At 48.9% G+C, this 27,561-nt stretch overlaps 2 protein-coding genes across 8 annotated transcripts in view; one reads left to right on the plus strand and one right to left on the minus strand.

The window, feature by feature from the left end:
* Kirrel3 (kirre like nephrin family adhesion molecule 3) overlaps positions 1-6,506 on the plus strand; it is a 551,931-nt gene extending 545,425 nt beyond the window's left edge. For all 5 annotated transcript variants that reach the window (XM_041657584.1, XM_041657585.1, XM_041657586.1 and 2 more), the window contains 2 exons: positions 3,937-4,023; positions 4,545-6,506. In XM_041657584.1, the coding sequence (XP_041513518.1) occupies positions 3,937-4,023; positions 4,545-4,988 (531 nt within the window). In that variant the 3' untranslated portion in view covers positions 4,989-6,506. The remainder of the gene's footprint in view (positions 1-3,936; positions 4,024-4,544) is intronic.
* Positions 6,507-16,161: 9,655 nt separating this feature from the next.
* The window catches only part of St3gal4 (ST3 beta-galactoside alpha-2,3-sialyltransferase 4), a 37,160-nt gene continuing 25,760 nt past the window's right edge, over positions 16,162-27,561 (minus strand). For 2 of the 3 annotated variants that reach the window (XM_041657426.1, XM_041657427.1), the window contains exons 2-11: positions 23,630-23,705; positions 23,273-23,360; positions 22,787-22,867; positions 22,517-22,614; positions 22,192-22,252; positions 21,427-21,522; positions 21,137-21,326; positions 20,281-20,427; positions 17,389-17,532; positions 16,162-17,081 (exon numbers count right to left, since the gene is read on the minus strand). In XM_041657426.1, coding sequence (XP_041513360.1) covers positions 16,995-17,081; positions 17,389-17,532; positions 20,281-20,427; positions 21,137-21,326; positions 21,427-21,522; positions 22,192-22,252; positions 22,517-22,614; positions 22,787-22,867; positions 23,273-23,360; positions 23,630-23,645 — 1,008 coding nt within the window. In that variant the 5' untranslated portion in view covers positions 23,646-23,705 and the 3' untranslated portion in view covers positions 16,162-16,994. The remainder of the gene's footprint in view (positions 17,082-17,388; positions 17,533-20,280; positions 20,428-21,136; positions 21,327-21,426; positions 21,523-22,191; positions 22,253-22,516; positions 22,615-22,786; positions 22,868-23,272; positions 23,361-23,629; positions 23,706-27,561) is intronic. The other variant, XM_041657428.1, reaches the window with a different exon arrangement.

Below are 27,561 nucleotides of genomic sequence, written 5' to 3' on the forward strand. Positions count from 1 at the left end.
AAATGTAAAACTTCTCCAGCAGCACCAAGCCGGCACCTCCTCTTCCTGATCCTCTTTTCAAAGACCAGAATGAGCCTCTCTGTCCAGGCAGAAGCCTACTAAGCTATGCCAGAAGCTCATAGAACGCACTTTAAATGGTAGGAATATCTGGGAACAAGAGAGCAAGGATTAAAGGACATGGGCTTCTCTGAGCCTCAGTCTACGAGATGGATACAAACACAGTGATATGCAGGGTCATCAGCAGGATCACAGGGGTAACAACCTGAGTGATATGGGCTACAGGAGGGTTTTCCCTTGACCTTTGTGTGGGATTTGGTCCCATGATTCTCAGATACTCAAATCTGAAGATGTGCAAGTCTCTTGTATAAAGTATGTATAACATTTACCCAGAAACTACCTGTATTCTCTCCTATACATAAATCATCTCTACTTATAATATGTAATGTATTATAATGTGATATAAACAATTACTGTACCATATTGCTTAAGGATTAATGATGAGTAAAATATGCTTGTTCGGTACAGGCAATTTTCCCTAAATATTTTTGATCTGTGATTGGTGGAATCCACTGTGCAGAATCCAGGAATGTAGAGCTTCTAAGAGCCCAAGAATTTCTAACTATTGTGTTGCTCTAAACATACCCACTAGATGGGGAGCAACTGCCGCCTACTTCATCCCTGGCAGAGGCTCACCAATGTTTGATGAATGGAGCTGACTTTTCTCTCTGCTACACTTTCTCTAGTCAACTGATTTTCAGGGTCTGTCAATTCTGCTTCAAAAATACATCTCAGATATGTGTCCCACCTCTCCTCCATGGTTGCTTCCCTTTTGGGGGCCTTGCCAGTACTCCCTGGACCTCTGCAGCAACCCACTAATGGACCTTGGCTTCGGCCACTTGTCACAATCAAGCCTCTGGGACCTTGCTAAAAGAGCCTTTCTGAACTACCAATCTGGCGGCACACACCTGGAACCCCAGCACTCAGAAGGTTAAAGCAAACAGCAGTGCCTTTGTGACTTCGAAGCCAGTCCGAACTAATTAATGAGACTCTGTCTCAAACCAAATAAAATATTAAAGGTCAATTTGCTCCTGTGATAATCTACTGAAGTCTCTCAGTGGTTTCCACGTCTGCTGGATGAAGTCCAGCTGCCCGACATGTCATCACTCCCTTTGCTCCAAGGTACCTGCCAATCTTTCCAGTCCCATCTTCCAGCCAAACAGATCTGGCTTTCCAGATGTAAGGATGGGTGATCCTGGTCTAGGAGTCCTGGGACCCATGTCCCCTCTCCCTGTTGACATGCCCGCTGAGTTTCACGTCCTACAATAAGATATGTTTCAAATGTCATCCATCCCAAGATTTTCTCAGCCTGCCCCCTCCTCACACAATGGCTAGCCCTGCCCTCTTTGCTGCACTCCCTTGAGCCCCTTTGACAGCCCACTGCTGAGGACAAGGAAACCTCTTCAAAGACTCTGAAGCTTTTCAAGGGCAAAGGTCATATATTTACCCTGGGGCCTCCCTGACAGGGTAGCTAGTACCTGACGTAGGGAGGTGTTCCTTCTCGCAAAAGGGAACTCACATCCCAGACCTAAAAGGAAATGATGCTGTTTACGCTTCCTCCTTTTCTACCCTCTCACAAGGAGGCATTTCTTTTGTCTCACAATCAAGCCCTCAAAAGAGGAAAGGTGTCCCTGAGTATTTGGAGAAGAGCAGAGGGGGTAATTTGGAAGAAGGGACTTGCTGAGGTTCTGGAACTAGTCTCTCCCTTGGGAAGATGCTCTCCCAGTCCCCTCCTCTTACACCCTGTGGACTGGGAAACACTCCATCATCAAGGGGAAGTAGGCTTAGATGTTTTATGGGAGGGGGGAGAAGAGCAACAACAATCTAGATAGAACCAAAACATTTACTGGAAAAACGGAGAGGAAAAAAGTAATGCAATTAGTGAGAGAAAAACAGGATATAAGCACATTGGCCCATTCTGTGGACCTCCAAGACTGAGACAATGCAAGAGGGAGAAACAAAACACCTCTCAGAGAGCTGGGTGGGAGCCTGAGCTGGAGCACCACTGCTGGGGTGAGGTACCTGAAGTCTGGGGAAGCATCCCTGTGTTCCCTCTGCACCACTGTGGAAGCTTCCTTCTGATCTTACACCTCATCATTACGCTCAGTGATTTAGAGCTCAGCCGCCATTCATTCTCAGATAACAAGCCCGGCACTCACCCTGGCCAGAGGCATTCTAGTCAGTGACCACAATATACACATTCTCAGCCAGGTGTGGTGGGCATTCAAAGAGAGCAAGGTCTCTTCCCTCTTCCCTCTTCCCTCAGGCTGGTTGGCAGATGTTAAGGAAGACAGTCACTGCTGTGAGGAACAGGTGTGACCTAGCCTCTCAGTCTGCTTTTTATTGCTATGACAGATACTGAGAAAATCAGGGCTGGGGGGAGGGGGTGATGGCTCAGTTGACATGGTGTTTCGACACACAAGCATGAGGACCCGAGTTCAATTCTCTCAGAATTCATGTGAAAAAGACCCAGTAGTCCCAGTCGTGGGGAGGTGGAGACAGGAGGATCTACTGGGCTCACTGAACAGCCACGCTAGCTAAATTGGTGTGCTCTGGGCTCAGTTAGAGACCCTGTCTCAAAAAATAAGATGGAACGTGATTTTAGAAGATACTCAATGCCAACCTCTAGCCTACACACACATGTGAACACACACGTGCACACATACACATGTGCATGCACACACATGTGCGTACACGCACAAAGATACATATATACACAATATACTCACAAAGAAAAATCCACAGTGGCTCATACCTCTAAGACCTGGGAAGCAGGAGAATTGCTGAAAGTTCCAGGTCAACTCGAGCTACAGAATGAGTCTCTGTCTCATAACACCACCACCAGCCCTGGCGAGGTGACTTGGAAGGGAAAAGCCAATGATGCTGAAGTCTACAGTCTGAGTCTGAACTCTAGGACCACAGAGGAAGGAGAAAACCAACTTCTGGAAAACTGCCCTTTGCTATCCACACACACACACACACACACACACACACACACACACACACACCGTGACGTGCATTTATGTGAGTCCATGGATGCACACACACAGAGATCAATTAATTAATTAATTAAAATAAAAGAGGAACAGTTTCTTTGGTTGTGGCTTCAGCCCACGTTCGTGTGACCTTGATGCCTTCAGACCCACGTCAAGGCAGAACATCACAGCAAAGTCTGCCTCAGGGAAGACTGTCTACCTCATGCTGGCCAGAAAGCAAAAAGAGACAAGCGGGACCAAGGTTCCAGTGACCTCTTCTAAGGCACACCACCAGTGATCTCACTTCCTTCAACTAAGCACTATGTCCTAACAGTGCCACACAAAGGGTGCCAAGCCTTGAATACATGGCCTTTGTGGAGATAGTTCGCCTATGTTGCCAGCATCTCGACAAAGACTCCTTCCAAAATCCCGGCCCCAGTTGACAGACTGCCCTAAAGAGCCTGTTCTCTACCCAGTGTTGATATTCTGGGGTTGCTTACTTACCTCGGGTACATCTGTCTCCCTGGTGAGCAGAGAGAACTCTGTCTATTTGCATCGTACTCTGTATACACAGGGCTCTTAGTGCATGGCTTGGCCTGAATTTTTCAACAAATATTCAAGTGAGAAGTCTGGTGAGGATGTCCCTGCCCAATGGAAGAAGACACGGCTTTACAGTCATACTGATGCTTCATCCGCTCTCCCCTCCTGTCTCTGTCCTGGAATGAGGGCTCCCAGAACCTTACTGAGGTCTGGAATTGTATCCTCTTTACCCGCCTTTCTGCAGTTCAGGATGCGCAGGGGAGACATGTGGCAATCCTTGGAGCTCATTTCTTCATCTTCTCCTGGAAGGAGGTGGAGTTGAGCCCACCTTCTCCGCACTGAGTTAGCCATTTTTGGGTTGTAGATGGACCGGGGTGAATTCCAACAAGACTCGGTGCTGAAGCAGCTGGAGGTCCTCAAAGAAGAGGAGAAGGAGTTCCAGAACCTAAAGGTAGGGTTAGCCACAGTGGGGCTGGACCATAAAAATGATGGCCCCATGCCTTTGGCAAAGAACCACAACAGCATGCAGAATGGAAGTGCCCAGGGCCGGTTGGGGACAGGTATCACTGAGGGTGAGGGGCTGAAAGTTCCTGCTCTCCTTGCCCCTGAGTTGAGGCTGGATTCCTACAGGTTTCCCTTCCCACAGCCTTATCACATATAGATTTTAAAAGTCAGTATTCATGTTCTGGACAAACACACAAAAACAATTAGAGACCGCTTTTCCAATGATTTGCATCCCCCTTGTATAAACGGGGTCTTGTACAGCTTCCCCTCCCCCTGCTGACAAATGAGCATGCGCCAGGCTTGGCTCGCATCCCTGCCATGCTAACCCTTCCGGTTTTCTGGTCAATACCCTTCCTCTCCATCCCTTCCTCCCCTCCATGCCTCCCCTGTGCAAAGAAGGACTGGTCAGCCCAGCCTCCTGCCAGTGAAGGCTCCCTAGTGAAATGCCTCTTGTTCTTGCCCTCCCAGGACCCCACCAATGGCTACTACAGCGTAAACACCTTCAAAGAGCACCACTCGACCCCAACCATCTCCCTGTCCAGCTGCCAGCCAGACCTGCGTCCTCCAGGCAAACAGCGCGTGCCCACAGGCATGTCCTTCACCAACATCTACAGCACCTTGAGTGGCCAGGGCCGCCTCTACGACTACGGACAAAGGTTCGTGTTGGGCATGGGCAGCTCTTCCATCGAGCTTTGCGAGCGGGAGTTTCAGAGGGGCTCCCTCAGCGACAGCAGCTCCTTCCTGGACACGCAGTGCGACAGCAGTGTCAGCAGCAGCGGCAAGCAGGACGGCTACGTGCAGTTCGACAAGGCCAGCAAGGCCTCTGCCTCCTCTTCCCACCACTCCCAGTCCTCTTCCCAGAACTCCGACCCCAGTCGACCCCTGCAGCGGCGGATGCAGACTCACGTCTGAGGATCCCGCACTGTGGTGGGGACGGGCCAGGGAGGAGGACAGGGCACATTTTCGTTCTCCAAGGACTGGGGCTACTTTGCAGAGGACCCTAGAACTGGCCGCCACCATGGTGGCCTCTGAGCACCTCTGTTACCACCTTCCTCCAAAGCTCTAATCAAGCACAAATCTGGCTCCCGGGTGGAAAATGAAGAGGATGCAGCAGAGTGCGTAGTGCTCAGGGCTTTGTCCCCTGCTCTTCCCTAAAGGCCCCTCAGCCACCTTGTCCTTCCAAGGGCACTAGTGGCAGCTAGAAGTTTGCTTTTATGAAACTGCTGTCCACTCTCCTAGCTCCTCTTGCTGCCCATAAGCCATCCCTGGTGCCTGTATTCCTTACAGCCTTGGGGAACGGAGGACTATTTCCTAGCACTGAGTTGCTCCAGAAACCCCACCTTCCCCACTGTGCATAGCCCATGCCACAGAGGCTGAGGGTTGAGAAATGACCCTGGCTAATGGAGCATCTGCCTGGGAGCCCACCCTCAATTTGTTTGGTGTTTTGTGTCTATATTCTGTTCTTGGGCTTGATGCCTCTGAGCTTGGTGGTGGGACTGGCCCGTCAGAGTCTGGTGTCCCCGGAGCTGAGGAAGGGAAGGAGGGAGAACGGAATGCCTGGAGAACACCTGGCCCGGTACACCCTGAGCCAGGCGGTACAATTCGGAACCCTCACCCTCTGCCCCGCTTTGTGTTCTCCCATCCTCCCTGCAGCACAATCAAGCTAACGCAAGGCGTGCGAGAACTTCTCTAGCCAGGGTTTGTTGAGTGGTTACTGCAGAGTGCTTCCTGGGAGATGCGGATTTGAGGGTACTGAAGGACGGGCGGGAGGATGAGACAGACTTTTGCAGCTGATGAACGGGAGGAACAATCACCTGTTCTCCAGTAGACCGGACTCTGTGTGCAAGAGGGAACGTTTTTCTGCGCCTCTCCCTCCCTTCACTCCCCACTTAAGAATAAACGGTAGGGCCATTACCCCCATCAAACCTGCCTGTGCTTTTGTTCCTGCGTAGCCACAGGAAGACCCCAGGAGTCCAAGTGCATTGTGGGAACCAAGGGTTTTTTATTGTTTGTTTTTGGCTGTTCTTCACTTGTGGTTTGTTTTTTTTTTTCCCCCAAGCAAGGAAGGTCATTGTTGGGGCTCATTGTGGTCATAATCGAACCTACAGATTGACTCTCTGTTTGTGGATGACATCAGCCAAAAAACAAGTCTTGCCAACCTCAATTCTTGCCAAATGCAGTAAGTCAATACCATCACTCTGGACATCAGCCAGATCCTGCTAGCCTTTTATCTCAGTCCTATTCCACAGGGGAGTCTTTCTCTACTTTGCATATAAGAAGGAAGGTCTCTTGAAAGACCATAGACCACCAACAACACTCTAACAGTTAAGTATAGGACTCAAAAAAAAAATTAGAGAAAAAACATTTTTATTTTTTGTTTTTTAAGACAGGGTTTCTTTGTGCAGCCATGGCTGTCCTGGAACTCACTTTGTAGATTAGGCTGGTCTTGAACTCACAGAGATCCACCTGCCTCTGCCTCCCAAGTGCTGGGATTAAAGGCATGCACCACCACCGCCTGGCCAGAATAAACTTTTTTTTATTGATTTAATTGAGCTATACATTTTTTTCTCTGCTCCCCTCCTTGCCTCTCCCCTCCCCTTCAGTTCTCTCCCATGGTCCCCATGCTCCCAACGTAATGGACTTCTAAACATCATCAGAGCAGAGGGGATGGATAAATAAATTAGTGTTCTAGTACAGGGAGTGGGGTTCAAATGGAACTCTGAAGAACCAAATTGTTCCGAAAGCTGGAAGGTCCTCACTAGCTTTTGACTCTTCTTGGAATCAAAATCTTGGAAGTTCTTACCAATCATGAGATCTTTCATCATCAAATTTATGCTCCTTCCACACACTGTTTCCTTGATATCTTCTTCTGCAACCCCCAAACCAGAAGGATTTGAAACTCATTAGAAATGAAAGTGGCTGGGTGGCGGCGGCACACGCCTTTAATCCTAGTACTTGGGAGGCAGAGGCAGGCAGATCTCTGTGAGTTTGAGGCCACCCTGGTCTACAGAGTGAGATCCAGGACAGGCTCCAAAGCTATACAGAGAAGTTTTGTCTTAAAAAACAAAAAGGAAGGAAGGAATGGAGGGAGGGGCAGAGGAGAGAAAGAGAGAGAGAGAAAGAGAGAGAGAGAGAGAGAGAGAGAGAGAGAGAGAGAGAGAGAAAGTGTCCACTGGAGCCCTGCATCCTGCTCCTTGTACCATTTTGGCTTGTAATCGACTCCAGGATTGTTGACCCCGTCCCTTCTAGGTTCATCTCAGAAAGCTTTCCCCCTTCTCAATGGAAAACAAGGACCCATGACTACATGTAAACTGTCTTGATGTGCTGGAACAAGAAAGAAATGACTTAAGAGGATTGTTCTATTAATTTCTCCTGATCTTTCCCACTGAACCTGACCACAGCTTACTTTGCCCTAGACCCTTCTACCCTTCTCTCTCTCTCTCTCTCTCTCTCTCTCACACACACACACACACACACACACACACACACACACGAACTAATAGGGTGACAATATCCATTCTTTCCTGGAATCAGGGATTATGACACAAAACTAGAACAGAAAAGAAAACTACCCCATGCAACGGATTGAGGCCATCACCCTCCAGGACCTTGACACTCACAGAGTGACCACAATCAGACTAGGTTGTGTGATGCCCACCTCTCCCGTGCACAAACACATTGAGAATCGCAGAAGAAACAGGCCATCCGTACTCAGTGTTTGTAAAAGAGTACAGCATGGACAGAAAAACACATACAGTGAACTGGACAGTTTTCTGTAGCTGAATCTCCCTCCACTTCAGGTTGGGGGAAGGTCTTCTCTGGAGCATTGAGGAGTTCAAACATGTTCATCCCTCAGTTGTCTCCAGTCTTGCTGAGTCTCACAGGAATGGAGGCAGAGAAAAGGTGGTAAAGGAAGGTAGGAGGGGGATGAACTGGGAAGCCCTGAATTCCCCTGGAGGTGTTTCCCTGTGCGATGCAATGAGTGCTGTACACTTGCCCCTTACTGAATCCTCACAATTTGATAAAGCGTCCTCATGTTTTACATGTGTGGGACTGAAGCTTAAAGAAGAAGCCAAACGGCTTGCTCAAGATCACAGAGATAATAAGAAGCAAATGTAAGATTTGGACGCACATGCCAGTACAGGATGTCTCCGTAATGCAGGGCAAGCTCAAAGCCACCCTCCAGAGTACTGGTAGAAGTGGCTAACAATAAAAGCCACATGCCACTCAAGGACTGGCTGGACAAGGACAAGCCTCAGCCCCATCAAGGAGGCCAGCCTTCATCCTCACTCTACCTTAAGTCCCCAGATGACCTGGAAAGACCACAAACTCCCTGAGAAACAAAGACACTCTGTGTATCACCCCCCCACACACACCCGAGCCAGGATCCAGTTTTCTGATAGCTGGGACTTCGTTATTGGCTCGTAGCACTGGACAGAAGCCCAGTTTCTCATTCTCAGGCTTGCTATCAGTATGCAAAGGCCAGGGTTATTTCCACCGCCTTCAACTTCCACCGAAAAGGAAGTGCTCTCCAGTGAAGAGCTAAAATGCCACACCAAGCCTCTTCCTGAGACGCCTGTTGAAACAAATCCTTATAAAGCACAGGCCTGGAAGCCACCTTTGCGTTTCAGGGATCCAAAGGACTCAAGGAAGTAAAAGCAACCAAGCGATGCAGACAGACCTGATGTAGTCCTCGGATGGTTTCTCAGAACGGAGGCGCATTAACAGGAAATTCGCCCCTCACTTCCTGGATGAGGAGGGAAATATGTGGGGTATGATATTTGCTATTATGGAGCAGGAAGCAAAGCGGAAGGGTTCACATCCACCGGTTTGATTGGAACTTCCCAGGAATGTGTGATTTGTGATGACATCCATCAAGAAAAAACAAATGAGGGGAAATGCTGCCCTTAGAGTCCTCTTTACAAACTTTCCCCATAAGGCAAACTTTTACTATTTTTTTTTCTTTAGCAGTATTAAGGATCAAGCCCAGGGCCTTGAGCACGCTAGGAAAGTACCCTACCACTGGCCACACTCGGCTCTCAAACTCTCACTAAGTGTTTAGATACTTAAATACAATGAGTTAAAGGGCCGGAAAGTTTACCTATTAGGGAAAACCATCTAGACATAAACTAATGACAAGGATACGGAATCTCAAGTTCCTGTCCGCTTCACGAAGGTCTTTAGGCACATCTTATCTAGTTGGGTTTGAACTCTGTAACCGCACACCAGCCATTGGCAGTGCTAGCATCCAAACCTGCAGCAATCTCTGAATCTCTGCTGATAAAGAAGGCTCGGTGCCCCGTGTTTCAGTCTTCCCAACCAGGTCACAAACACGGAAAAATGAGAAAATGTCAAGTTGCTCTTAGTTCTACCCACAAGGATTATTTTCTTGGACAAGGCAGTGTTTGCTGCTGGATCCATCACGTCTCTCCCTCCATAATTGCTCTTCTTCCTTGAGCCACCTCCCCTCGTGTCTAAACCGGGTCTGACATGCACTGAAAGCTTTCGTCACAAGCCTGGCAGTTTTAATCCTACCACGGCTCTTCTCAAAAGGCCCTTTGTAGGGGATGAAGGTATAGCTCCGTGCCAAAGTACTTACTTAACTTGTGCAAAGCCCTGGATTTGACCCCTAGAACAATAAAATAAGTAAACAAATAGCCTTTTGTGAACATATACCATTCACAGGAGCTATGGTGTACAAGCTTGATTTTAGATGCACGGTATGTGTCTACTACCACATGGGGGATTGAACTTCATGCCTGGCATGTGCTTTCCACTGAGGTATACCCTTCGCCAGTCCTGGCCGTATGTGTGCCTATGTCACTATCCGCCTGCCACTCCATGTTCCCAGTGCTCTTCTTCAAGACAGTCAAGCCACCCACAGGGTAGGGACATCCTGAATCCCTGATCAAGAGGATCCCTTGAGCTCTCAGACTAGGGAACACCAGACAACCACAGGCATCTCTCTCCGATGCCTTATGATCCTTGGAATACAAGAGTTCCTTATATCTTGGGATGCAATGAGGACATTCGAAGGATGCTCTTTTATAATTGTGGTGGTGGTGGTGGTGGTGTGTGTGGATTTGGGGGGAGGTGAGTCTAAAGAATTAACACCCAAAAAGATTTTTACAAATGAAGTCTGGAAGCCACAACTTCATTGGGAGAATGTGAGTCCTGTGAAATCTATCCCCAATTAAGTAAGAGGAAAATACTAATCTGATAGGAAGCTGAATTAGGATGGGATTCACCCCCCAGAGTCACTGTCAATCAGGACAAGAGGAGTTCAAGGGGACTAAGTCACCACTTTGCCATGGAAATTTAAGAACCCAGGCTTTGTTGCCTGGGCACTAAGAAATCGTACTCTTGACACTAAATGGGTACTGAACTTTGGAGAAATACGGAAAAAAGACAAGGATAGACAAAGCGATGCCGGTGAGAGCAACAGCAGGATGTTCATGTAACTTAACTAAAAAGTTTCTCTGGCTCGCCTATCACGCAAGGGCTATATCAGTGTGGCGAATCCACAGAAGAAGGACGAGCCCAAGTCCCCGTCAGACTCCAACTTCTGCTCCCGAGATTCACCTCCTCAGGTAGAGAAGCTTGACACTTCATAAAGAGAAAAACTCGCTTTGAGACAAGTGAAGTGTCACCATTCCAGGCAGATGTGAATGGTGAAGAAGTGTCACAGTTCAGGGCAGATGTGAATGGTGAAGTGTCACCGTTCAGGGCAGATGTGAACAGTGTTCCAGGAAGTAGCTGAATCACAGATGGTTCCTGAACAGCCTAGTTCAGTAACTACAACTTTGTCCTCAAGGGATGTTTTGACATCTGGCCTCCCTCGTTCTCTCTGCCCAGCTCCACCCAGCTCCACCCTCTCCATCCTCTGCATCTTTCCTAGAGGGAAGACACGCCTCTGGATACTGTATAGTGTCAGCCATCTCCATGTGACACCTGCCTCCCAAAGTTCAAGTTTCCCCAACCCTAGTGCCAAACACTCGCTCTTCTTCCTGCTGTCCTAAGTGAAGAAGCTGAGGCTTCCAGGCATCTGTGCTCCTCCCAAATAAGTCGCCTCTTGAGTTTCAAGGTCATTTCCCAACCTTGCTTTTACAGTTTCTTTCCTTTTTGAAACAGGGTCTCATGTAACCCAGGCTTGATCGGCCTCAATCTGGCTATGAACCCAAGGTTGACCTCGAACTTGGATCATCGTGCCACCACTTCCCGAGTGCCAAGACTGCAGGTGTGGGCTGGCCATGTTCTGTTTATGTGGTATTGAGAACCTAAGCCAGAGCTACTTGTGCGCTAGGCAAACCCCTACCAACCGAATTACATACTTCCCCCACCCGTCTGCCTTATTTATTTTTTCGTTTTGTTTTTCAGACAGGGTTTCTCTTTGTTGCTCTACCTGTCCTGGAACTTCTCTGTAGACCAAGCTGGCCTTAAACTCGGAGAGATCCACCTGCCTCTGCCTCCAAATGCTGGGATTAAAAGAGTATACACCTTGAACTCAGTATAGAGACACCCTGTCTCAAAAAAAAAGGGGGGGTGCACACCATCATATCTGGTCAGCTTATTTCTTGGGCACAGAAATCCGAAGATCCTAACTGTATAAAGTGAGGTCATGGCTGCTCCCAGATATGGCTGAGGGGAAGGTTTCTATTGTAGCTGTGAAGCACTGTATAGCCAGCCAGAGCACAGGGAGAGAAAGCAGAAGACTGAACCAAGACCAGCAGAAGGGAGCGGCCGTGAGAGGAGGCTGAGAGGAGGGAACCCAGAGAGGAAGAGAAAGGAAAATGAGAGAGAGAGAGAGAGAGAGAGAGAGAGCGCATAATGGAGGACCAAGAGAGAGGGGGGCCAAGAGAGGAAGATCAAAGAGAGAACCAAGTGGGTACATGGCCAAAACAGCAGGATCATATAGGAATGAGAAACTGGGGGGAAGGAAACTCCTGACCTGGAGACATTTAGGTAGAGGGCAGGCTGGGAAGAGCAGGCAAGAGTCAGTGGTGTGAGTTGTGGTACTCTGAGAAGGCCTGGAGGCCAGCACGCACTTTGGTGTGCTAATAGGCAGCACAGATAGCCATTTGTCTCTACTTTTTTCTTTTTTCCCTTCCTTCCTTCCTTCCTTCCTTCTTTCCTTCCTTCCTTCCTTCTTTCCTTTCTTTTGTGGGGGCAGGGGGTTTGAGACTGGATTTCCTGCCCTCACTGTCCTGAAACTCACTTTGTAGACCAGGCTCAAAACTCACAGAGATCCACCTGCCTCTGCCTCCTGAGTGCTGGGATCAAAGCCACCACTGCCCAGCTGCCCCTACTTTCCTTGGACCTGACACTGAGTAAGGTTTACGTTGATGTTTTTGGTTTGTTTGTTTGTTTGTTTGTTTTGACAAAGAATGGGACAGGAAAAAAGTAATGGAGCATACACATACACACACAACACACACACAGCACTCTTTGATTTATAATACGGGTATCTCCTGATACACTTCTTTGTTTGTGATAAATAGTATAGCTAAAAAGTATGCATTTAAGCTAGGTATGATGTAAGCCTAGCACTGAACAGGCAGGAGGACTGCCATGACCTTAAGGACAACCTGGGTTATATAGTGAGTACCAAAGCTAGCTTAGAATGCACCGCAAGTACATGCCTCAAAAAAAAAAAAAAAAAAAGGAGGGGGAGAGAGAGAGAGAGAAAGAAAGAAAAATAAATACACCTAGCCACAACACAGCCCAGAGTGGAGCACCATGGGTTCCCCCCATGACCACATGACTGGCTCTATGTGCTGTGGGTCACTGCCCCTGCCCAGCATCAAGGGAATACTGCTCCACATATCATTAGCTAGGAAGATCAAAATTCCACTGAATGTGTTTTGATTTCACACTGGAATCCTCATTAGTTGAGGGCCATCTGCATTCACCTCCAGCTTAAAAGTCAGAGGACAGATCTAATTCCCTAAAACCATGGCCTGTACAGAATCAAGGTGATTTTGAACTGCCAAATTATTTTCTGTAGCTATAATTAAGATTACAAAAACATCAGACGGCTTAGAGGCACACACATCAACTATGAAGTTGTGCTTCTCAACTGTGTTTAGGGAAGCGACTATTACATTCCACATACCACTAAAACCGAGTGACTTTTCTCCAAGAATCCCTAGAGGTGTCAGACTGTAACTTGAAAACCACAGTTAGAAAGGAAGTTTGCAAAACCTTCGTTTCTGTCATCTTACTGACATACTCCTAAGTGTGTGGGTATGATTCAAGATAGACTTTCTTACCAAGGGGTTTAGCTCAGTATTTGGTCGCACAGATTTCCAGCATTTCCCATTACACAAGGCTGCTTTACAATCCTGTTATTTGTAACCCACTTTACGGTCCACACAATGTCGTTACAAGCATGTTCCCATTAGGTCCCTAGGACTTCAGTGTGAGACAGGCATGGGCAATCGGTATTTTCCAGATGGTTTCCTGGGCTAATTAAATGACCACAGCAGGGAGGGGTTGTTTTTTGTGTGCACACTACACTTAACTGTCTCGCAGACAGTATTGTTTCCAAGCTCAAACTTTTTGTAGACTAGACAGTCTCGGGAGGAAAGCAATGGGATATATACTTATGTCCTCTGAAAGTGTAAATCAAAACCTCAAGTCGGAGGGGCCGAAAAAGATGGCTCAGCGGTTAAGAGCATGCAGGGCCAGACGACCAGAATTCCGTTCCAAGGATCCACGATGGGCAGCTCACAACCACATTTAACTTCAGCTCCAGAGGGATCCGTCGCTTCTGGCCGCATATGTACATACCATTCAGATAGATAAATTTAAAATAAGACAATTTAAAAAAAATACAAAAACCCAACAACACCCTGAAGTATTTGAAATTATGACATCATTTAAACGCGTTAGATGAAAGCCCAATACTCTGTGTTGCCCACGACGGTGGTCTCAAGCTGGGAGATCTTCCTTTCGTTCTAGAGCCTCAGTTCCCCCCCCCCCCCGCCCCAACCCACCCCGAAGGAGGACTTGGTTAGTAGAATCCAACGTAGTGGTGAAGACTTCTTTGGCTCCCCCGCAGTCCGTCTGTTCTCTCAGGCCTCGTGGGGCGTGGCAGAGTTCCGAGCAGTGATTACACTCCGACTCCCCACTTCCCGAGAACCCGGAGACCCAGGGCTCAGCCTGCTGCAGCAGACTAGGGCGGAGACCCGCAAGCGGTTGAGAGCCGGCAAAATAAACCCGATGGCCCCGCCCAGCTGCGGACGCGGTTTAGACAGACTCAGGGCAGTAAGGCTCCCACCCCCCACCCCTCCTGGGACGGAACCTGCGTGTGTGCCTAATTTAATGCCACTCAAGGGCACCGGGGATTAGGATGGGTTTTACTGCAAACCAGACTGGAGGGTTGAAAAGAGGCCCATGAGATCTTCCTAGAGTCTAGACTTAGAGCGGTGGATCTGGATGCTTGTTAGAATTTGATGCTGGGTCTCACACCCAGCAGCGTGAGAACCAGAAATCTCCCATTTTTCAGTCACTCCAGGTAACTGAGATAAGAGGATGAGTCCTCTGGCTTTAGGGCCAGAATCAGGATTGCAGCCTGGAGCGAACTGGCAGAACCCGGCCCAACCTGATGTAAACTCAGTTGTGCCCCTCCCCCCATTTTTTCTTTACCCTCCTGCTGTCTTTGCAGGGCATGGTTTAATCAGTACCAGGCAAGCTGGCAGACACTCCATTCACATAAGTTGGGCTGAAAACATCTTTCCCAGAACACCAAGGAACCCTATCCAACAACTCCACATCAAAGCCCCACTCCCAGGCCTGACCCTTGCAGGGTATTGCCTCAGCTAGCAGAATTTGGAGAGAGCTAGGCCCATTTCCATCCCCAGAATGATCTGGGTGGATGCCCAGATACACTTTGCTATGTATACGATTGTGAGGGTCTCGCTGTCGTGACTATAAACTCCCCCATGGATGTGAACTTGTGGAGTTGGGAGGGGCAGTGTGACCCAGTGTGTTGGCTTCTGGCTCCAGTTGAGGCACGTTCAGTATCAGACAGTGGCCTCGGTCCAGGGCAGCTGGATCGTGTGTGCAGACAGTCACTTGCAAAGGCCTTGGATGGAGAAACAGACACTCCCTTTTTGGGATAAGCAAAGTTTAGGTGGTAGAGGCACTCACAAACTCCTACAAAGACTTCCCGGGACAAAGCCTATATGTAAGCCAGCTTGTTCCAGTGGGTAGAGAAATGAGGGGACTTCAGACACTATGGCCTAGCTGCTTTTCAGAATCCCCTCAGACCACACACAGCTCTACTTGAGCTGTCCCCCAGGAGTGCTCTGCTGGCTGAGGGTGGCTGTTCTCTGTCCTGCTCCAGTGGCTGTCATCCTCCTCATTCCCTCCCAAGCCACTGCCCTTCTGTATCTACCCCCATCCCTGCTAGGCTGGTCTCAAAACCTCAAGGCTGTGAATCTTTCTGAGAAAGCCAGGGAGACAGCTGGGAGTTCCAGCCCCGAGGGGCAGTTCCAACACTCCCTCCTGGCCCCAGATGTAAAGGAACAGCTGTGGGGGTGGCAGCAGGCCCAACTGGCAGTAGAGCAGGGCCTGGAAGGTGGAGAATAAAGGCCAGAGAGCCAAGCAAATGGCAGGGCTGAAGATTCAAGGGACCTGGGAAAGAAACAGTCTCATTCCCTGGACCAGTGACTAGCTGACAGGACTTGCCAAATCCCTCCAGTGCGGTCCTCCAGCCCTGCTCACTCCGACCTTGGCAAACTAAACATCTGCACTCATAGGATCCCCACTGTCCCCTTAAAACATGCAATTCCCAGCCCAGAGGGATGACCGAAGGGTGCTGCCACTTCCATTTGGCATCCTTCGCCTCTCCTCCTTTCCTCAGTCAATATGCCAGCCAGGTTAGGTGTCTGAAGATAAGGCTGATCTAGGCATTGGTAGCCACTCTGCCAGGGTGGTCATGCTCACCTGGGCACCATCTCAATAAAAAGATTATTTGCCAAAATGACTGTGTCCTACTATAACTTTGGTCTGTGCACTATCACACTCCCAGAAATATTCTCCCCAACCTAGAAAGACACAGAGCCTCACAAGTGCTTCCATTTTAGGAAAAAAAAAATATTTTAATGGTCCTTTGTAATCTCTTTTTCCAGGTGAAGCCCCTTCTAGGCGGAGCTCCCTTGTCAATGTCCTTCCCATGCCTGCTGGGAGGTAGCAACCCCTCTGGAGGAAACCCTCCCACTCTTGATGCCTCCATCCTCCTGGGAGGTCAGCTCTAGGTCGGGGCCTTAACAGGCCAATTTTACTAAAAAGTGGGCAGAACACTGCATTGTGTCCCTTTCGTGAATGCCATGGGACCAGCCCACAGCATTTTTCTACCTCTTCATTAAATAGTATGTTAAATAATCTCTTGTTGCTGGGGCCAGGCATGTTGGCACACACCTTTACTCCCCCAACACTTGGGAGGCAGAGGCAGGTGGATCTCTGTGAGTTCAAGGCCAACCTGGTCTACACAATGAGTTCCAGGAAAGCCAGGGGTACACAGTAAGACCCTGTCTCAAAAACAAAACAAACAAAAAACCAACAATAACAAAAAACTAAACAAAAAGGACAGACATACAAACAAAACTGAAACAAAAAAAAAAGAACCCCAGAAAACCAAACTTCTTTGTGCTGGCAGACAGGGGGTGCCACAGCAGCAAGTCCCCCTCCCTCGGCCAGGCTCCTGTGGTCTCAGTGTGTCCACCCTGTCTGGACTTAGATTCCACAGAGTAATTGGAGACATAGCCTCTCCTGAGACCTGGCCCGTCCCAGAACACCCTCCCCATTGAGGGTGAGTTCAAGTGACTTGCACTGGCCCCAGGCATCCCAAAGCCGTAGACAGGGGCCATTCAGATGGCAAAGCTGGGAACTGACGTGTTACAGCTCTCATCCAAGTCAGAAGTACGTGAGGTTCTTGACAGCTCCCATCTCTAGCATCCGCTTGATGGCTAGGGCCTCCTGGGAGACATTGTGTCCTGAACCCTGTGGAGACAGCCAAGGAAGTAAGTGAGAGGCCCCAGGTAGCTCTGTCTTTAGAAAGGTCTCCTCCCCCTTTCCCTGATCCCTCACTTCTTGGGAGTTTTCTTCCTTACGTGGCTCTCAGAAAGGAGACAGAAATCACATGGCGAATGCGGAGGGTGCCAGCTGGGGTGTCCAGATGCCTAGGTCCCATTCTGACACCAAATGACCATATCCTGAACCACTCTCTGACCCCGCGCCGTCCCCTCACCCGGCATTCCACTAGCTGTGCAGTCCCCTAGCTCACTGGGCTCCCAGCAGGGCTGCTCACCGCCATAGACTTAAGTGTGATCTGTTCGTAGTAGTGGATGGTCTGCTTCTTGTTGTAGGCATCGGGGTAGCCAAAGCCAGCGATGTGCACTAAGTCACAGAGGTGTAGCGCCAAGGTGATGGCTAGCAGACCTGTAGTTGGCTTCTAGGGACAGAGCAGGAGAGCATTTGAAGGAGCCCCAATCCCCTCCTCCTCCACCACCCACCTCACACACACTCAGGCTCAGATCCTTTCCCATAGCTGCCCACCAGGGCAACAGCTAACCAACTGAGCATCTGGGTGGAGCGAATGCAGTCGAGGAAGTGATTTACTACTCTATGAAATCCTAAACTCTGTGCCATGCAGGAGTCAGACTCTTGGTCTCATGTATTCTAGGCAAGTACCTGCACCCCTGATTATTAAGGTTTAATTTTAGAGATTTGACTATTTATTATTTTTATGTGTATGCGCCTGCTTGAGCTATGTGCACCATGTGCTTGTAGACACTTCCATGGGCTGGAAGAAGGCACTGGGTTCTCTGGAACTAGAGTTCCAGGTGGTGGTGAATTGCTCAAAGTGGATGCATGTAACTAAACCTCTGCAGAAGCAGCGAGTGTCCTGAACGTCTAAGCTACCTCCTGGGCTCCTAAGTTTTAAATTTAAATTGTTATATGTCTAGTGGCTACTGTGGTTATCTTGTCAAACTGCTTAGATTGAGATGTACCTAGGAAAGTACACTTCTAGGGGTGTCTGTAAAGGACAGAAGGATTAACTAAAGCATGAAGACCCACCCCAAAGGTGGGTGGCACCATGCCATAGGTAAGGGACCTGAAGGTATTTTCTCCCTGCTTCTCTCTCTTCGGCCACATGTGAGTGCTCCGTTCCACCATGTCCTCCTGCCATGACCGACTAAAACCTCTGAGAGTGTGAGCAAAATCAATCTTTCCATTTGGAAGTTGCTGATATCACAGCAGCATAATAGATAACACAACTCCACAGATCTAGGTCTCCAGGGAGGATCAGGGCAGACAATCACCACAATCAAATCTGTTGCTTGAGTGCTTACTATGTGTCAAGCATCATGCTGAGTGTAAACAGTATCATACACGGTCACCTTCAGTCCCCTTCCAAAAACATGTGAACAGACACCATTATCGGCCTCATTTTATAAATGAGGAAACTGGAGCTTGTAAACAACTTGTTCAAAGAGGGGAAGAGAAAAGAGATCTGCCCTCCTCCTGGGACCTGATGGTTTGACACTCCTGGCTGTGTGATCTTTCGTGGGATGATAGTCCCCTGTGTGAAGTAGGGTCAACAATACCTTGCCTGCCTGCCCACCTTAGGGCTGCTGTGAGGATCCCATTCCCTTCATCCCCAGTTTATCCACAGCAATGGTCAACCTAATATTAGGACTTCAGAAAGCACGCCCTGCTAAACTCCAACAGCCAGCTTCATAGAACATTTCACTGCCCATTCTCCCCGAGAGTCAATTCCTGGACTCCATCAGGCCTCTTAAAGTCAACTGTCTTCCAGCACCTCTTTCCATTATCTTTGTCCCCACACTGCTTCTTAGTAAGCCTTCTTTTTCACCCTTGTTGTCTTTTAAGACAGGATCTCATGTAGCCCTAGCTGGCTTTGAACTTACTATGTAGATGAGGCTAACTTTGAAATCCTACCTCTACCTCTCAAGTGCTGGGATAACAGGCATCTACTTGGCCACCCCTGCCACTTTAAGCATGCTCTCTCATCCAGTTTGTGGTCCTGCAGAATCACATGGTCATCATTTCCTCACCAGCTCTATTCCGTATAGTCATCAATCACACTGCCCCTCCTCCTGGCATTCTCTGTATTAAATAAGTATAGCACAACTGCCCATTCCTCCAAGCAGGCAACCTAGAACTGCTTATTCCGCTACACACCATCTCAGCAGGGGGCACAGCTTACTCTCCAAGCATGTGGGCTCAGGCTCACCACTAGACAATCGGTCTGCAGGCATTCAGTGCATGATGCTGAATAACACAGATAGTCAAGAATAAGCATTTATTTATTTATAATTTGGCTAATATTACCTGGGTATAGCGGCTCATACTTGTAATCCCACTTGGGATGATTACCATGATTTTGAGGCTAGTCTGTCTCAAGAAAACTAACAAAACAGCAAGGGGAATACTGATAGAGCTGTGTTCCAACTTTATTATCCTCTTATGTCCTGCCATAGACTTCAGAGGTCAGCACAGATATTATCCTCACCATGCAGATAAGCAATTGAAATCTCCCAGTACTAGACCTGCCTGATAACCACAGCATGTGGAATATTCCTGCCGCTGCCTGCTGGTGACCTCCTGCTGTCTCACATGCCCCCATGAGAAAGACACATGGAAATATTGTCTGTAAAGCTACAGTACGGGGTAAACCCTGACAGCTGTGGATTACCAGGAAACAGAGTGCTGAAATCAAAGCTGTGACAACTCCCAAAACTGGATCACCACCCCCATGACACTCAAGACAGACTGGTGAAGTTTAGTCTCCACTCACTCCATCAGGTCAGTGTGTTCCAAGATAAGATTGCAGGCTAAGAGTTAACAGTAAGCACATTGACTCAAACTGTTCTCAGAGATAGGGCCAGTGAGTGAGTATGCCAGCAGCTCCCAGCGTACAGATTCTGACCAGAACCTGCCAAAGGCATCTTAAAGTCCAGCGCCCAGGTCCAATCCAGACCTTTCTCTACTCTTCCTTTCAGGGTGCCCCAATTCTCCAGAGTACACTCTGTCCTTCAGGGCATCACACTACGAAACCTATCTGCAAAGGTCACACGCAAGCTGCACCCATGATTGTTCTTCCCTCCTGAGTTCCTCCTCACTTTCCACCCATGTCCCCAATCTCCTCCTAGCTTGGTCTCCCAGCTTCTCTCACCTGCTTGACCTTCCGTGCCTGTTGCTGAATAGGCAGACTCAGGAGCTTGTCTGCTGCAATCTCCATAAAGAAGGGGTTGAGAATCCGAACCTGTTTGGGGTTGACGTCCCAGATGAGGGGCGGCTGTTTCCAGAAACCTTTTCTTACCTATGGCGCAGGGTCAGAAGGGAGAGATGAAATTAGGTAAAGAGCTGTTTCTCAACTCTAACCCAGCTGGTGCTCTTCAGGCAGAGGACAGGGCCCAAGTCAAGGTTGACACCTCAGGCATGCAGATTCCTCAGAACTGAGGTAAGACTTGTGCCAGAGATGAGAGACTAGGAACGAAGGGTAATACCATGTGGAGAGTGTGGGGTCTGATCACTACCTGTTTCAGAGATATGCGGACAAGAAGGGGCCTGCGCCTTAGGCTCTCTGCATACTGGGCAAAAATGCCAGATCAGACAGTTCAGTCTTCAACCAGACAGCCAAGTGAGGGAGTGGGCTCTTTGTGGGGACCATCAGAAAAGGTACAAAAATGTTGACTGTTCCAAGGTAACTGTGAAACAGCTCCCCTGTTCCCGGGCTTCTCATACATTCTGACCGTGCTCCTACTCCAGGCAACCCTCAAGCCCAGAGGGCCTCTGGCTGCCGCCCCAACTCCTACAGGCTCTTGAGGTATAATGCAGGGCAGCTTATCAGCAGCCCTACAAAACAATTCCCTTGGCAAGAAGCCCAAGGCTCCGGCTGTCAAGAGCCTGATTCGCCTGTCCTTTCACCAATTTTTGAGGATCATCACACAGCACTCTGTGGGACATGATGCTCTGACTCGGATAACGTTCCCAAAACCCTATCTTTTTCCCCATCTGTCCCAATTTACCCGCTTCTTATCACTCAAGATGGTCTCAATCCAGTGGAAGTCCATTGCCTTGAAAGCTACCAGGACCAAGAGCGTGTCTGGGTTGTTTTCTATTTTGGGGTCGAAGTGGGCCGACTCAGGGTAGAAGAGACGTATGGTGGTCTTGGAGCCCACGTCTCCCTCGTAACCAGCCACGGGAGCATTGTTCAATCTGGGCCAGGGAAAGAAGATCCATTACTAGAGATGTCAAGCCTTTTGGGAGCCCCCTGTTTGGGACATCCAGAACCCAAAAAGGAGGGACGGTCACACACCTGATTACCACATCATACTTGTTGATGACACTTCCCAGTGAGCTGTTCCGCAATCGGTGCCCATTTCCCACCACAACACAGCGACGACACTCAAGGCTGCAGCGGGAAGAGGAGGCGTCAAACCCAGAAGTGGCCCCTGCTTTGCATGATCTGCCTGGGGGTCACTTCGGGTCAGTCCTCAGTCCCTGATCTGCATGAAACAGGCCTGCTAAATGGCCCTGCCAATGGTCCTACTGACCTTGAAGTCTTGGGCCTCAAAGTGAAATACAAACAAGCCAGGCATGGCAAAGAGCTAATGAGAGGAGGAAAGGCACACGGGAGTACAGCAAGAAACCCCAGGACCAGAGCTGGGTAAGGTGGCACAGACCTGTCATCTCGGCACTTAGGAAGTGCCAGAAGAAAGGTGCAGATTTCAAATCTAACCTGTGCTACATAAAGGGGCAAAAATAAAAAAAAAGAAGACTAGAGAGAAGGAAGGGAAGAGACACCCTAGGACACAGCTCCCTTGCCTGTTGCCCAGGTCTGTTTGTTGCCATGGTAATACCTTCAGCAGCTTCTGCCTACTCTGACATGTAGATGCTCAGGCTAGGTTGCTGTGGTTTTAGAGTACCTATAGTTCCTGGAGACAGGCAGGCTAGGGAGGGTCAAATTAGCCCCAGTGAACCAGTGACCAAAGGCTGGTTGGCATGGCACCAACCAAGATGATTTCACGCCGGAGCAGGGAAAGATGAAGATGCCCAGACTACAAGGAGAATACTTCCTTACCTCTGTATGCTGTCAGGTATGGCATAGCTAGTAATGGCCAACACCCGGAGAAGCAGGTCTTCTACAAAAAGAATGAACAGAAGAAACGGAGACTATGGTCATCAGCATTCTAAAGGCTGCTTCCACTCCACTTCCCAGATTTTCTCTCCTTGACATAGGTACCCGGGTCTCAGCAAAAGAACCTAGGCATGGAGCCAGTGGAGAGGAGTGCCCAACAGTGATGTTCACATGCAGTAGGGCAACTCATCAGTTTACCACTTCCTTTGGTTCCATAGAAAACTCAAAGGCAATGAGCTACTATCCACCGAACTGACAAATAACTTACCACTCCCTTTGGTACCAAAGGGCAATTCATAGGCAGATGGTGTCTTTACCCAGAAATAATCCTTCAGCTGCAGGAAGATGGGCTGTTCCCTAGAACGGCTATATAGGGTAGGGGTGAGAAAGAGATTAATCTGATTGAATGAGGTCAAGCCTCTGACTATTATGTAACCTTTGTCCTTCCAGCTTCATCCACCCTCCAGCCAGTTAGCAACAAGTCAAAACAACCTCAGTCCTGCACTTCCCATGCCCTGTCCCGCCACCAGGTGCTTACTTGCCAAAAATCTTAGAGGCCTGCCTCTCTGCCTCACCCTGGAAGCACGGCTCTTTCTTCTCCGAGATGGGGAAATAAAAGCTGGAGAGAGAAAGAAGAGTCAGGAGGCCCCTTCAACTAAGGTCCTGAGGCCAGCATCCCAGGCAGGGTCCACCTCCCTGCTGACGGCACAAAGGCCCTATGGTACTAGAGAAGGATGTACAGAGTTAGCATCTCCATCTCCTCAGCCCAAGTTCTCCTCTGAACCCAAACCATAGAGGCTGCAGATCTTTCTGCCGTAACATTTCGTCTGTGGGAGATCGCAGAAACCACCGGGATCCCCACCCCACCCATCCCACCACCCTCATGGAAGGACTCTGAGCTAGCAGCTGAAGAGGAGAGGTCAGGCCAAGGGTCTCAAAAGTCTCCTGCCTTGTTAGGCACCCTGCCTCTGTGTCAGCCCATCTCTGGAAAGAAACAATGGATGGACACAGAAAGTGTACTCACAGTTCAAAGTACTTATCTTCTCGGGAGATGGAGTACCACACCATGACCACGACAAGGACCAGAGCCAGCATGGCCAGAAACTTCCAGCCTGCAAGGTACATGCACAGAGGAGCTGGAGGCAGAGCCAGGAAGGGACAGTTCCAAGCCGCCTCCTCCTTTGCCCATCCTGGGCCCCTCCAACCCCCAGCACAGCAGACCCTAGCCAAGGACTGGGATCTAAGCATTTCTGCTGTCAGGATGAAGAGAGGATCCCTGGCTCACAGTGTGACAGTCTACCCGCTCTGAGGGTTTCACAAGATGTTGCTAAGGATGACTGCTGGACCCTCCAGTGTCGGGGAGCCCCTGGACAACACTCACGGGACTTGCTGGTCATGTTTCTCAGCAGATAGCAGGGTTCCTGAGGAGAAGTGTCATCCCGGCTGCCTCGGGCCACCTAGGAGACAAGAGTTCTAGGTGATCAGTCCAGGCTCCACCTACAGCCCCCATCTAGACACTAGAACAGATCACACCCCTTGCCTGACCCTTTCCTCCTGCAGGAGCACAAAGCCATTCCCCTTGGGCAGCCAGCCCCAGGTGACCTTCCTCCTCAACTCGCAAAGTGCAAAGCCAATGTGAGGGATCTAGGTGGAGCCCTGCTACAGGAAGGGGAACTGAGGACCCAGCCCTCTTTCAGTTCCCATGCCAGATTTACTGACACCCGTCTCCAGTGTGATTCTCCAGCATTTTGACTCAGAAAGAATCAGTCTTGGGGATAAGAAGGTGCATCCACTATTTCTGACACAAAAGTTAACTATGCCAGATTTTGACTGGTACTTGATCCAGCTGAAGCTCATTTCGTCTGGGGCCACTGCTGCCTCTGCCCCCATTAGCAATCTCTGCAGACCTCAACCAGCCAGACACACTAGGACAGATACTGAGAATAAGAATGGGGTTATGACAGTCCTCAAGAAACCCTCTTCCCAGCTCTTCCAGACTCTGGGAGTACCCAGGCCTCACCTCCTAAGATGCATGGTAAACTCAGTAGGGAAGTCTGGTGCAGGAGAGGAAGGGTCAGGGAGACCCAAGGGTATGGCTTGACAAGGAGTTACTTGGGTTACTTCTCTTGTCAGTGGGCAAAAGCCAGCAAAGTAATACAGGAGGTCAGGAAGCAGTAAAGTGTTCTAAGGACCAACTGTAAGCATGGAGGTCAGATGGAAAAGGATCCTGGCAGCCGGGAGCCAAGGAACACTGAGGGTTACAGCTCAGATGGAAGAATGATCTGGCAGTCAGGAATCAGGGAACAGCACAGGGCACAGGAAGCATCGCAGCTTACAGTCCTGCTCTAGGGAAAGGTTTCCCAATGCTTCCAGCTTTGCTCTAACAGGAGAGGAGTTCCCCAGCGAAGTTGTTATAGCCCGGCTCCTGTGCTCCAGAGTGCAACAACTCAGCTCCGGGAGGGGAAGGTTTCCCCAGCCAAACTTACAGCCCTGCTCTGCTCTCTCTGGCTTTCCCAGCGAAGTTGTAACAACTCAGCACTTCTAGGGGAAGTCTAACCCTGAAAGTGTTACAGCCCTCCTCTGTCTCTGCTCTGGCAAAATAAGGTCTTCACCCAAACCTCATTCAAGAGATTTATTGGGAGAAAAGAAGCGAGGAGAGCAGCTGCCTCTACCAGAGTGTCAGAAGGGCAGCCACAAACCGACCGACAGGCACAGGGCTTATATAGATAGGGTTTCTTAGAGGCAGAGTCTTTCCAGGGAGAAGATTTTCAGGGTGGGGATTGGTCAGATTTCAGTCCCTTGAGCTCAGATTGCTAGATCTCTGCTAAGGGATTGGTTGGTTTTCCGTTCAAGGATTGGTTCGTTTTCCTGCACAGGGATTTGTTGGTTTTCTGCTTAGTTACTCAGGGGAGGATTTGGCTCTGGTTTAAGGGTTAAAGTGTGTTTCTTTCACTGGTCCTTTCAGCTTTTAGGCTCTAGTTTTGAGGCTAGGGCACATTTCTTTCACTGGTTCTGATTCTAGGGCCCAAGTATGTTTCTTTGGCACTGGTTTCAAGGTCAGGGTGTATTTCTTTGGTTCTGGGTTCAAAGCTAAAGCATTTCTTTCATTGGCTCAGGTCTCAGAGCCAGGGTGTGTTTCTTTCACTGGCTCTGGTTTCAGAGCCAAGGTAGGTTTCTTTGGCTGGCCCTTTTACCCACACCAATTCCTCTAGGACCATACTGCTAAGAGATCTATGTGGCTTAACAGCCATAGGGAGATGTATAGATGCCAAGTGCCAGCTTCTTCCAGCTTATGTCCCTTCCATCCTGTCTTGTTTCTCAAATGGTCAGGAACAGAAAACTCAGAGCCAGGCACTCACTGAACACATGCATTCCACAGACTTGAGCCGTCATCAGTTTGGATGGATCCGAGGACATGGACATGCATTTTCACCTACAGAGCAAGCGACTCATGACTGACTGAGAAAGAAAGCTCTCCTGAGGCCAAGTAAAACATCTTGGATTATTTATTGGAGGCAGGATCAACATCTAGAGGAAGTGTTGTCTATCACAACCATAAATCTAGGATTCTCAATGCAGGCCTATTCTGGTGTCAAGGCTGTGACCCCAAGTGGAGATATTCCCCAGATCCCACTATGAGATCAAGAACCATGACCAAACAAACTAAAATATACCAAGAAACAAAACAAACAAACAAAGCCACCAAAAACCAAAACAATGCAAAAACCCCAAAGAATTGAGTAAGACCCAACCATACAAGATATTTCCTCATTCCTCTGTAGGGTTACTAGTAGCCATCTGCAGAACCCTGGGGGAGATTGAAGATGCCGCCCTCCACAAAAAAAGAAAATGGATAATTTTTGTTCTATTTTGTTCTCTCTCGCCCCTTCTCCCCCCCCCCCTTTTTCCCTGAGAGAGATTCTATAGCCCAGGCTAGCCTACAACTTACTATATAGCTCAAGCTAGCCTCAAACTTGAGTTCCTCCTCTTTCTGCATGCTGAGATTACAGGCAGGTGCTACCACACTGACTCAGCCAAAAGTGAGATTTGTAGTCCTAAATTTCCAGTTAAAGTCGCCCTTGATTCTTAACAGCTCTCCTAAAAGCGAACACACCTTCCCTCGCTGCCCACAACAACCTCCTTCCCTCGCTGCCCACAACAACCTCCAAAGCTATTCCTCATCACATGGGCTTCTTCACCTGCATGGCTGCCTCCCATGGGCTACACAGTGAGACCCTGTCTCAAAAATTAACTACTTAATTAAAAGCATTAAATGGATAAGTCTTCTTTGAGAAACTCACACCAATGCCCTGGGGTGTGTCTTTCTTTGTGAGCACCTCTCTCTAAGCCTTCATGATAAAAGTTATATTCAAGTATCTTTATTAAACCTCAATTTTTCTCCCCCACCAAAAGTTAAAAGCTAAAAGCATTAAATGAATGGCATGTTAGGTGACCATGGAACATCATACATCCTTCTCGGGATCTCATTTTCTTCAGCTGTCAACATAGGAAGTAAATCAATAGCTAAATCCCTGGTGCTCCAAATGCATTTCTCAGCTCAGCAACACGGGCACACAGGGACCCGTATCAGCAAAGTGGAGTCGTAGGCCTTCTGCAGACCTACAAAGTCAGAATTCTGAGCCTACATTTAAGTTTGAGAAGCAGTGCTCAGGGAAGAGGTTCTGGATGACAGCTGAACAGAAGAATGGCCTGCTGCTGGAGGGACAAGACGGACCAGCAGGTAAAAGTGTTTGTGGTCAAGCCTGGAGACCTGTGTGCAATGTGCATGGCAGGAGGAGAGAACCAACTTCTTCAAAGTGCCCTCTGTCCTCCATACATGAGTTCTCTCTCTCTCTTTCTCTCCTCCGCTCTCTCCTTCCCCATCTCTCCCTAAAAAACAAACTAAATAAACATAAAAATAAAACCACTTAAAACTCTTAATGAATATTTGTCTGAGTCCCTTATGAAGAAATTCCGGTTCGCTGGTCTAGCCCAGCCCTGGAATGTGCTTACACATGGCAGGTAATTCTAATGTGCAGTCACGGTGGAAAATCACTGGATTAGACAGACTGCCTCCAAAGACGACTACTTAACCTTTGATGAGCACATTCTGATTCGGGGGGGGGGGGGGGGGGGGATGGGTGAGATCTGAGGATCTATCATCTTACCAGCTCCCTTGGGCCCTGCTGCTAGGACCACACTTGGAGTTGCAAAATTCCATATCAGGATTCTTCCTTAACTGTCTCCTCTCCTACCTTCCTTCCTCCAGATCTTTTCTAAGGGGGAACTTTTCCAGTTAAAACTGGCTACACA

This window comes from Microtus oregoni, unplaced genomic scaffold (assembly GCF_018167655.1).
Source record: "Microtus oregoni isolate MIOR12 unplaced genomic scaffold, Mior012 000008F_ref0000371, whole genome shotgun sequence".
NCBI classification, from domain to species: Eukaryota; Metazoa; Chordata; class Mammalia; order Rodentia; family Cricetidae; genus Microtus; species Microtus oregoni.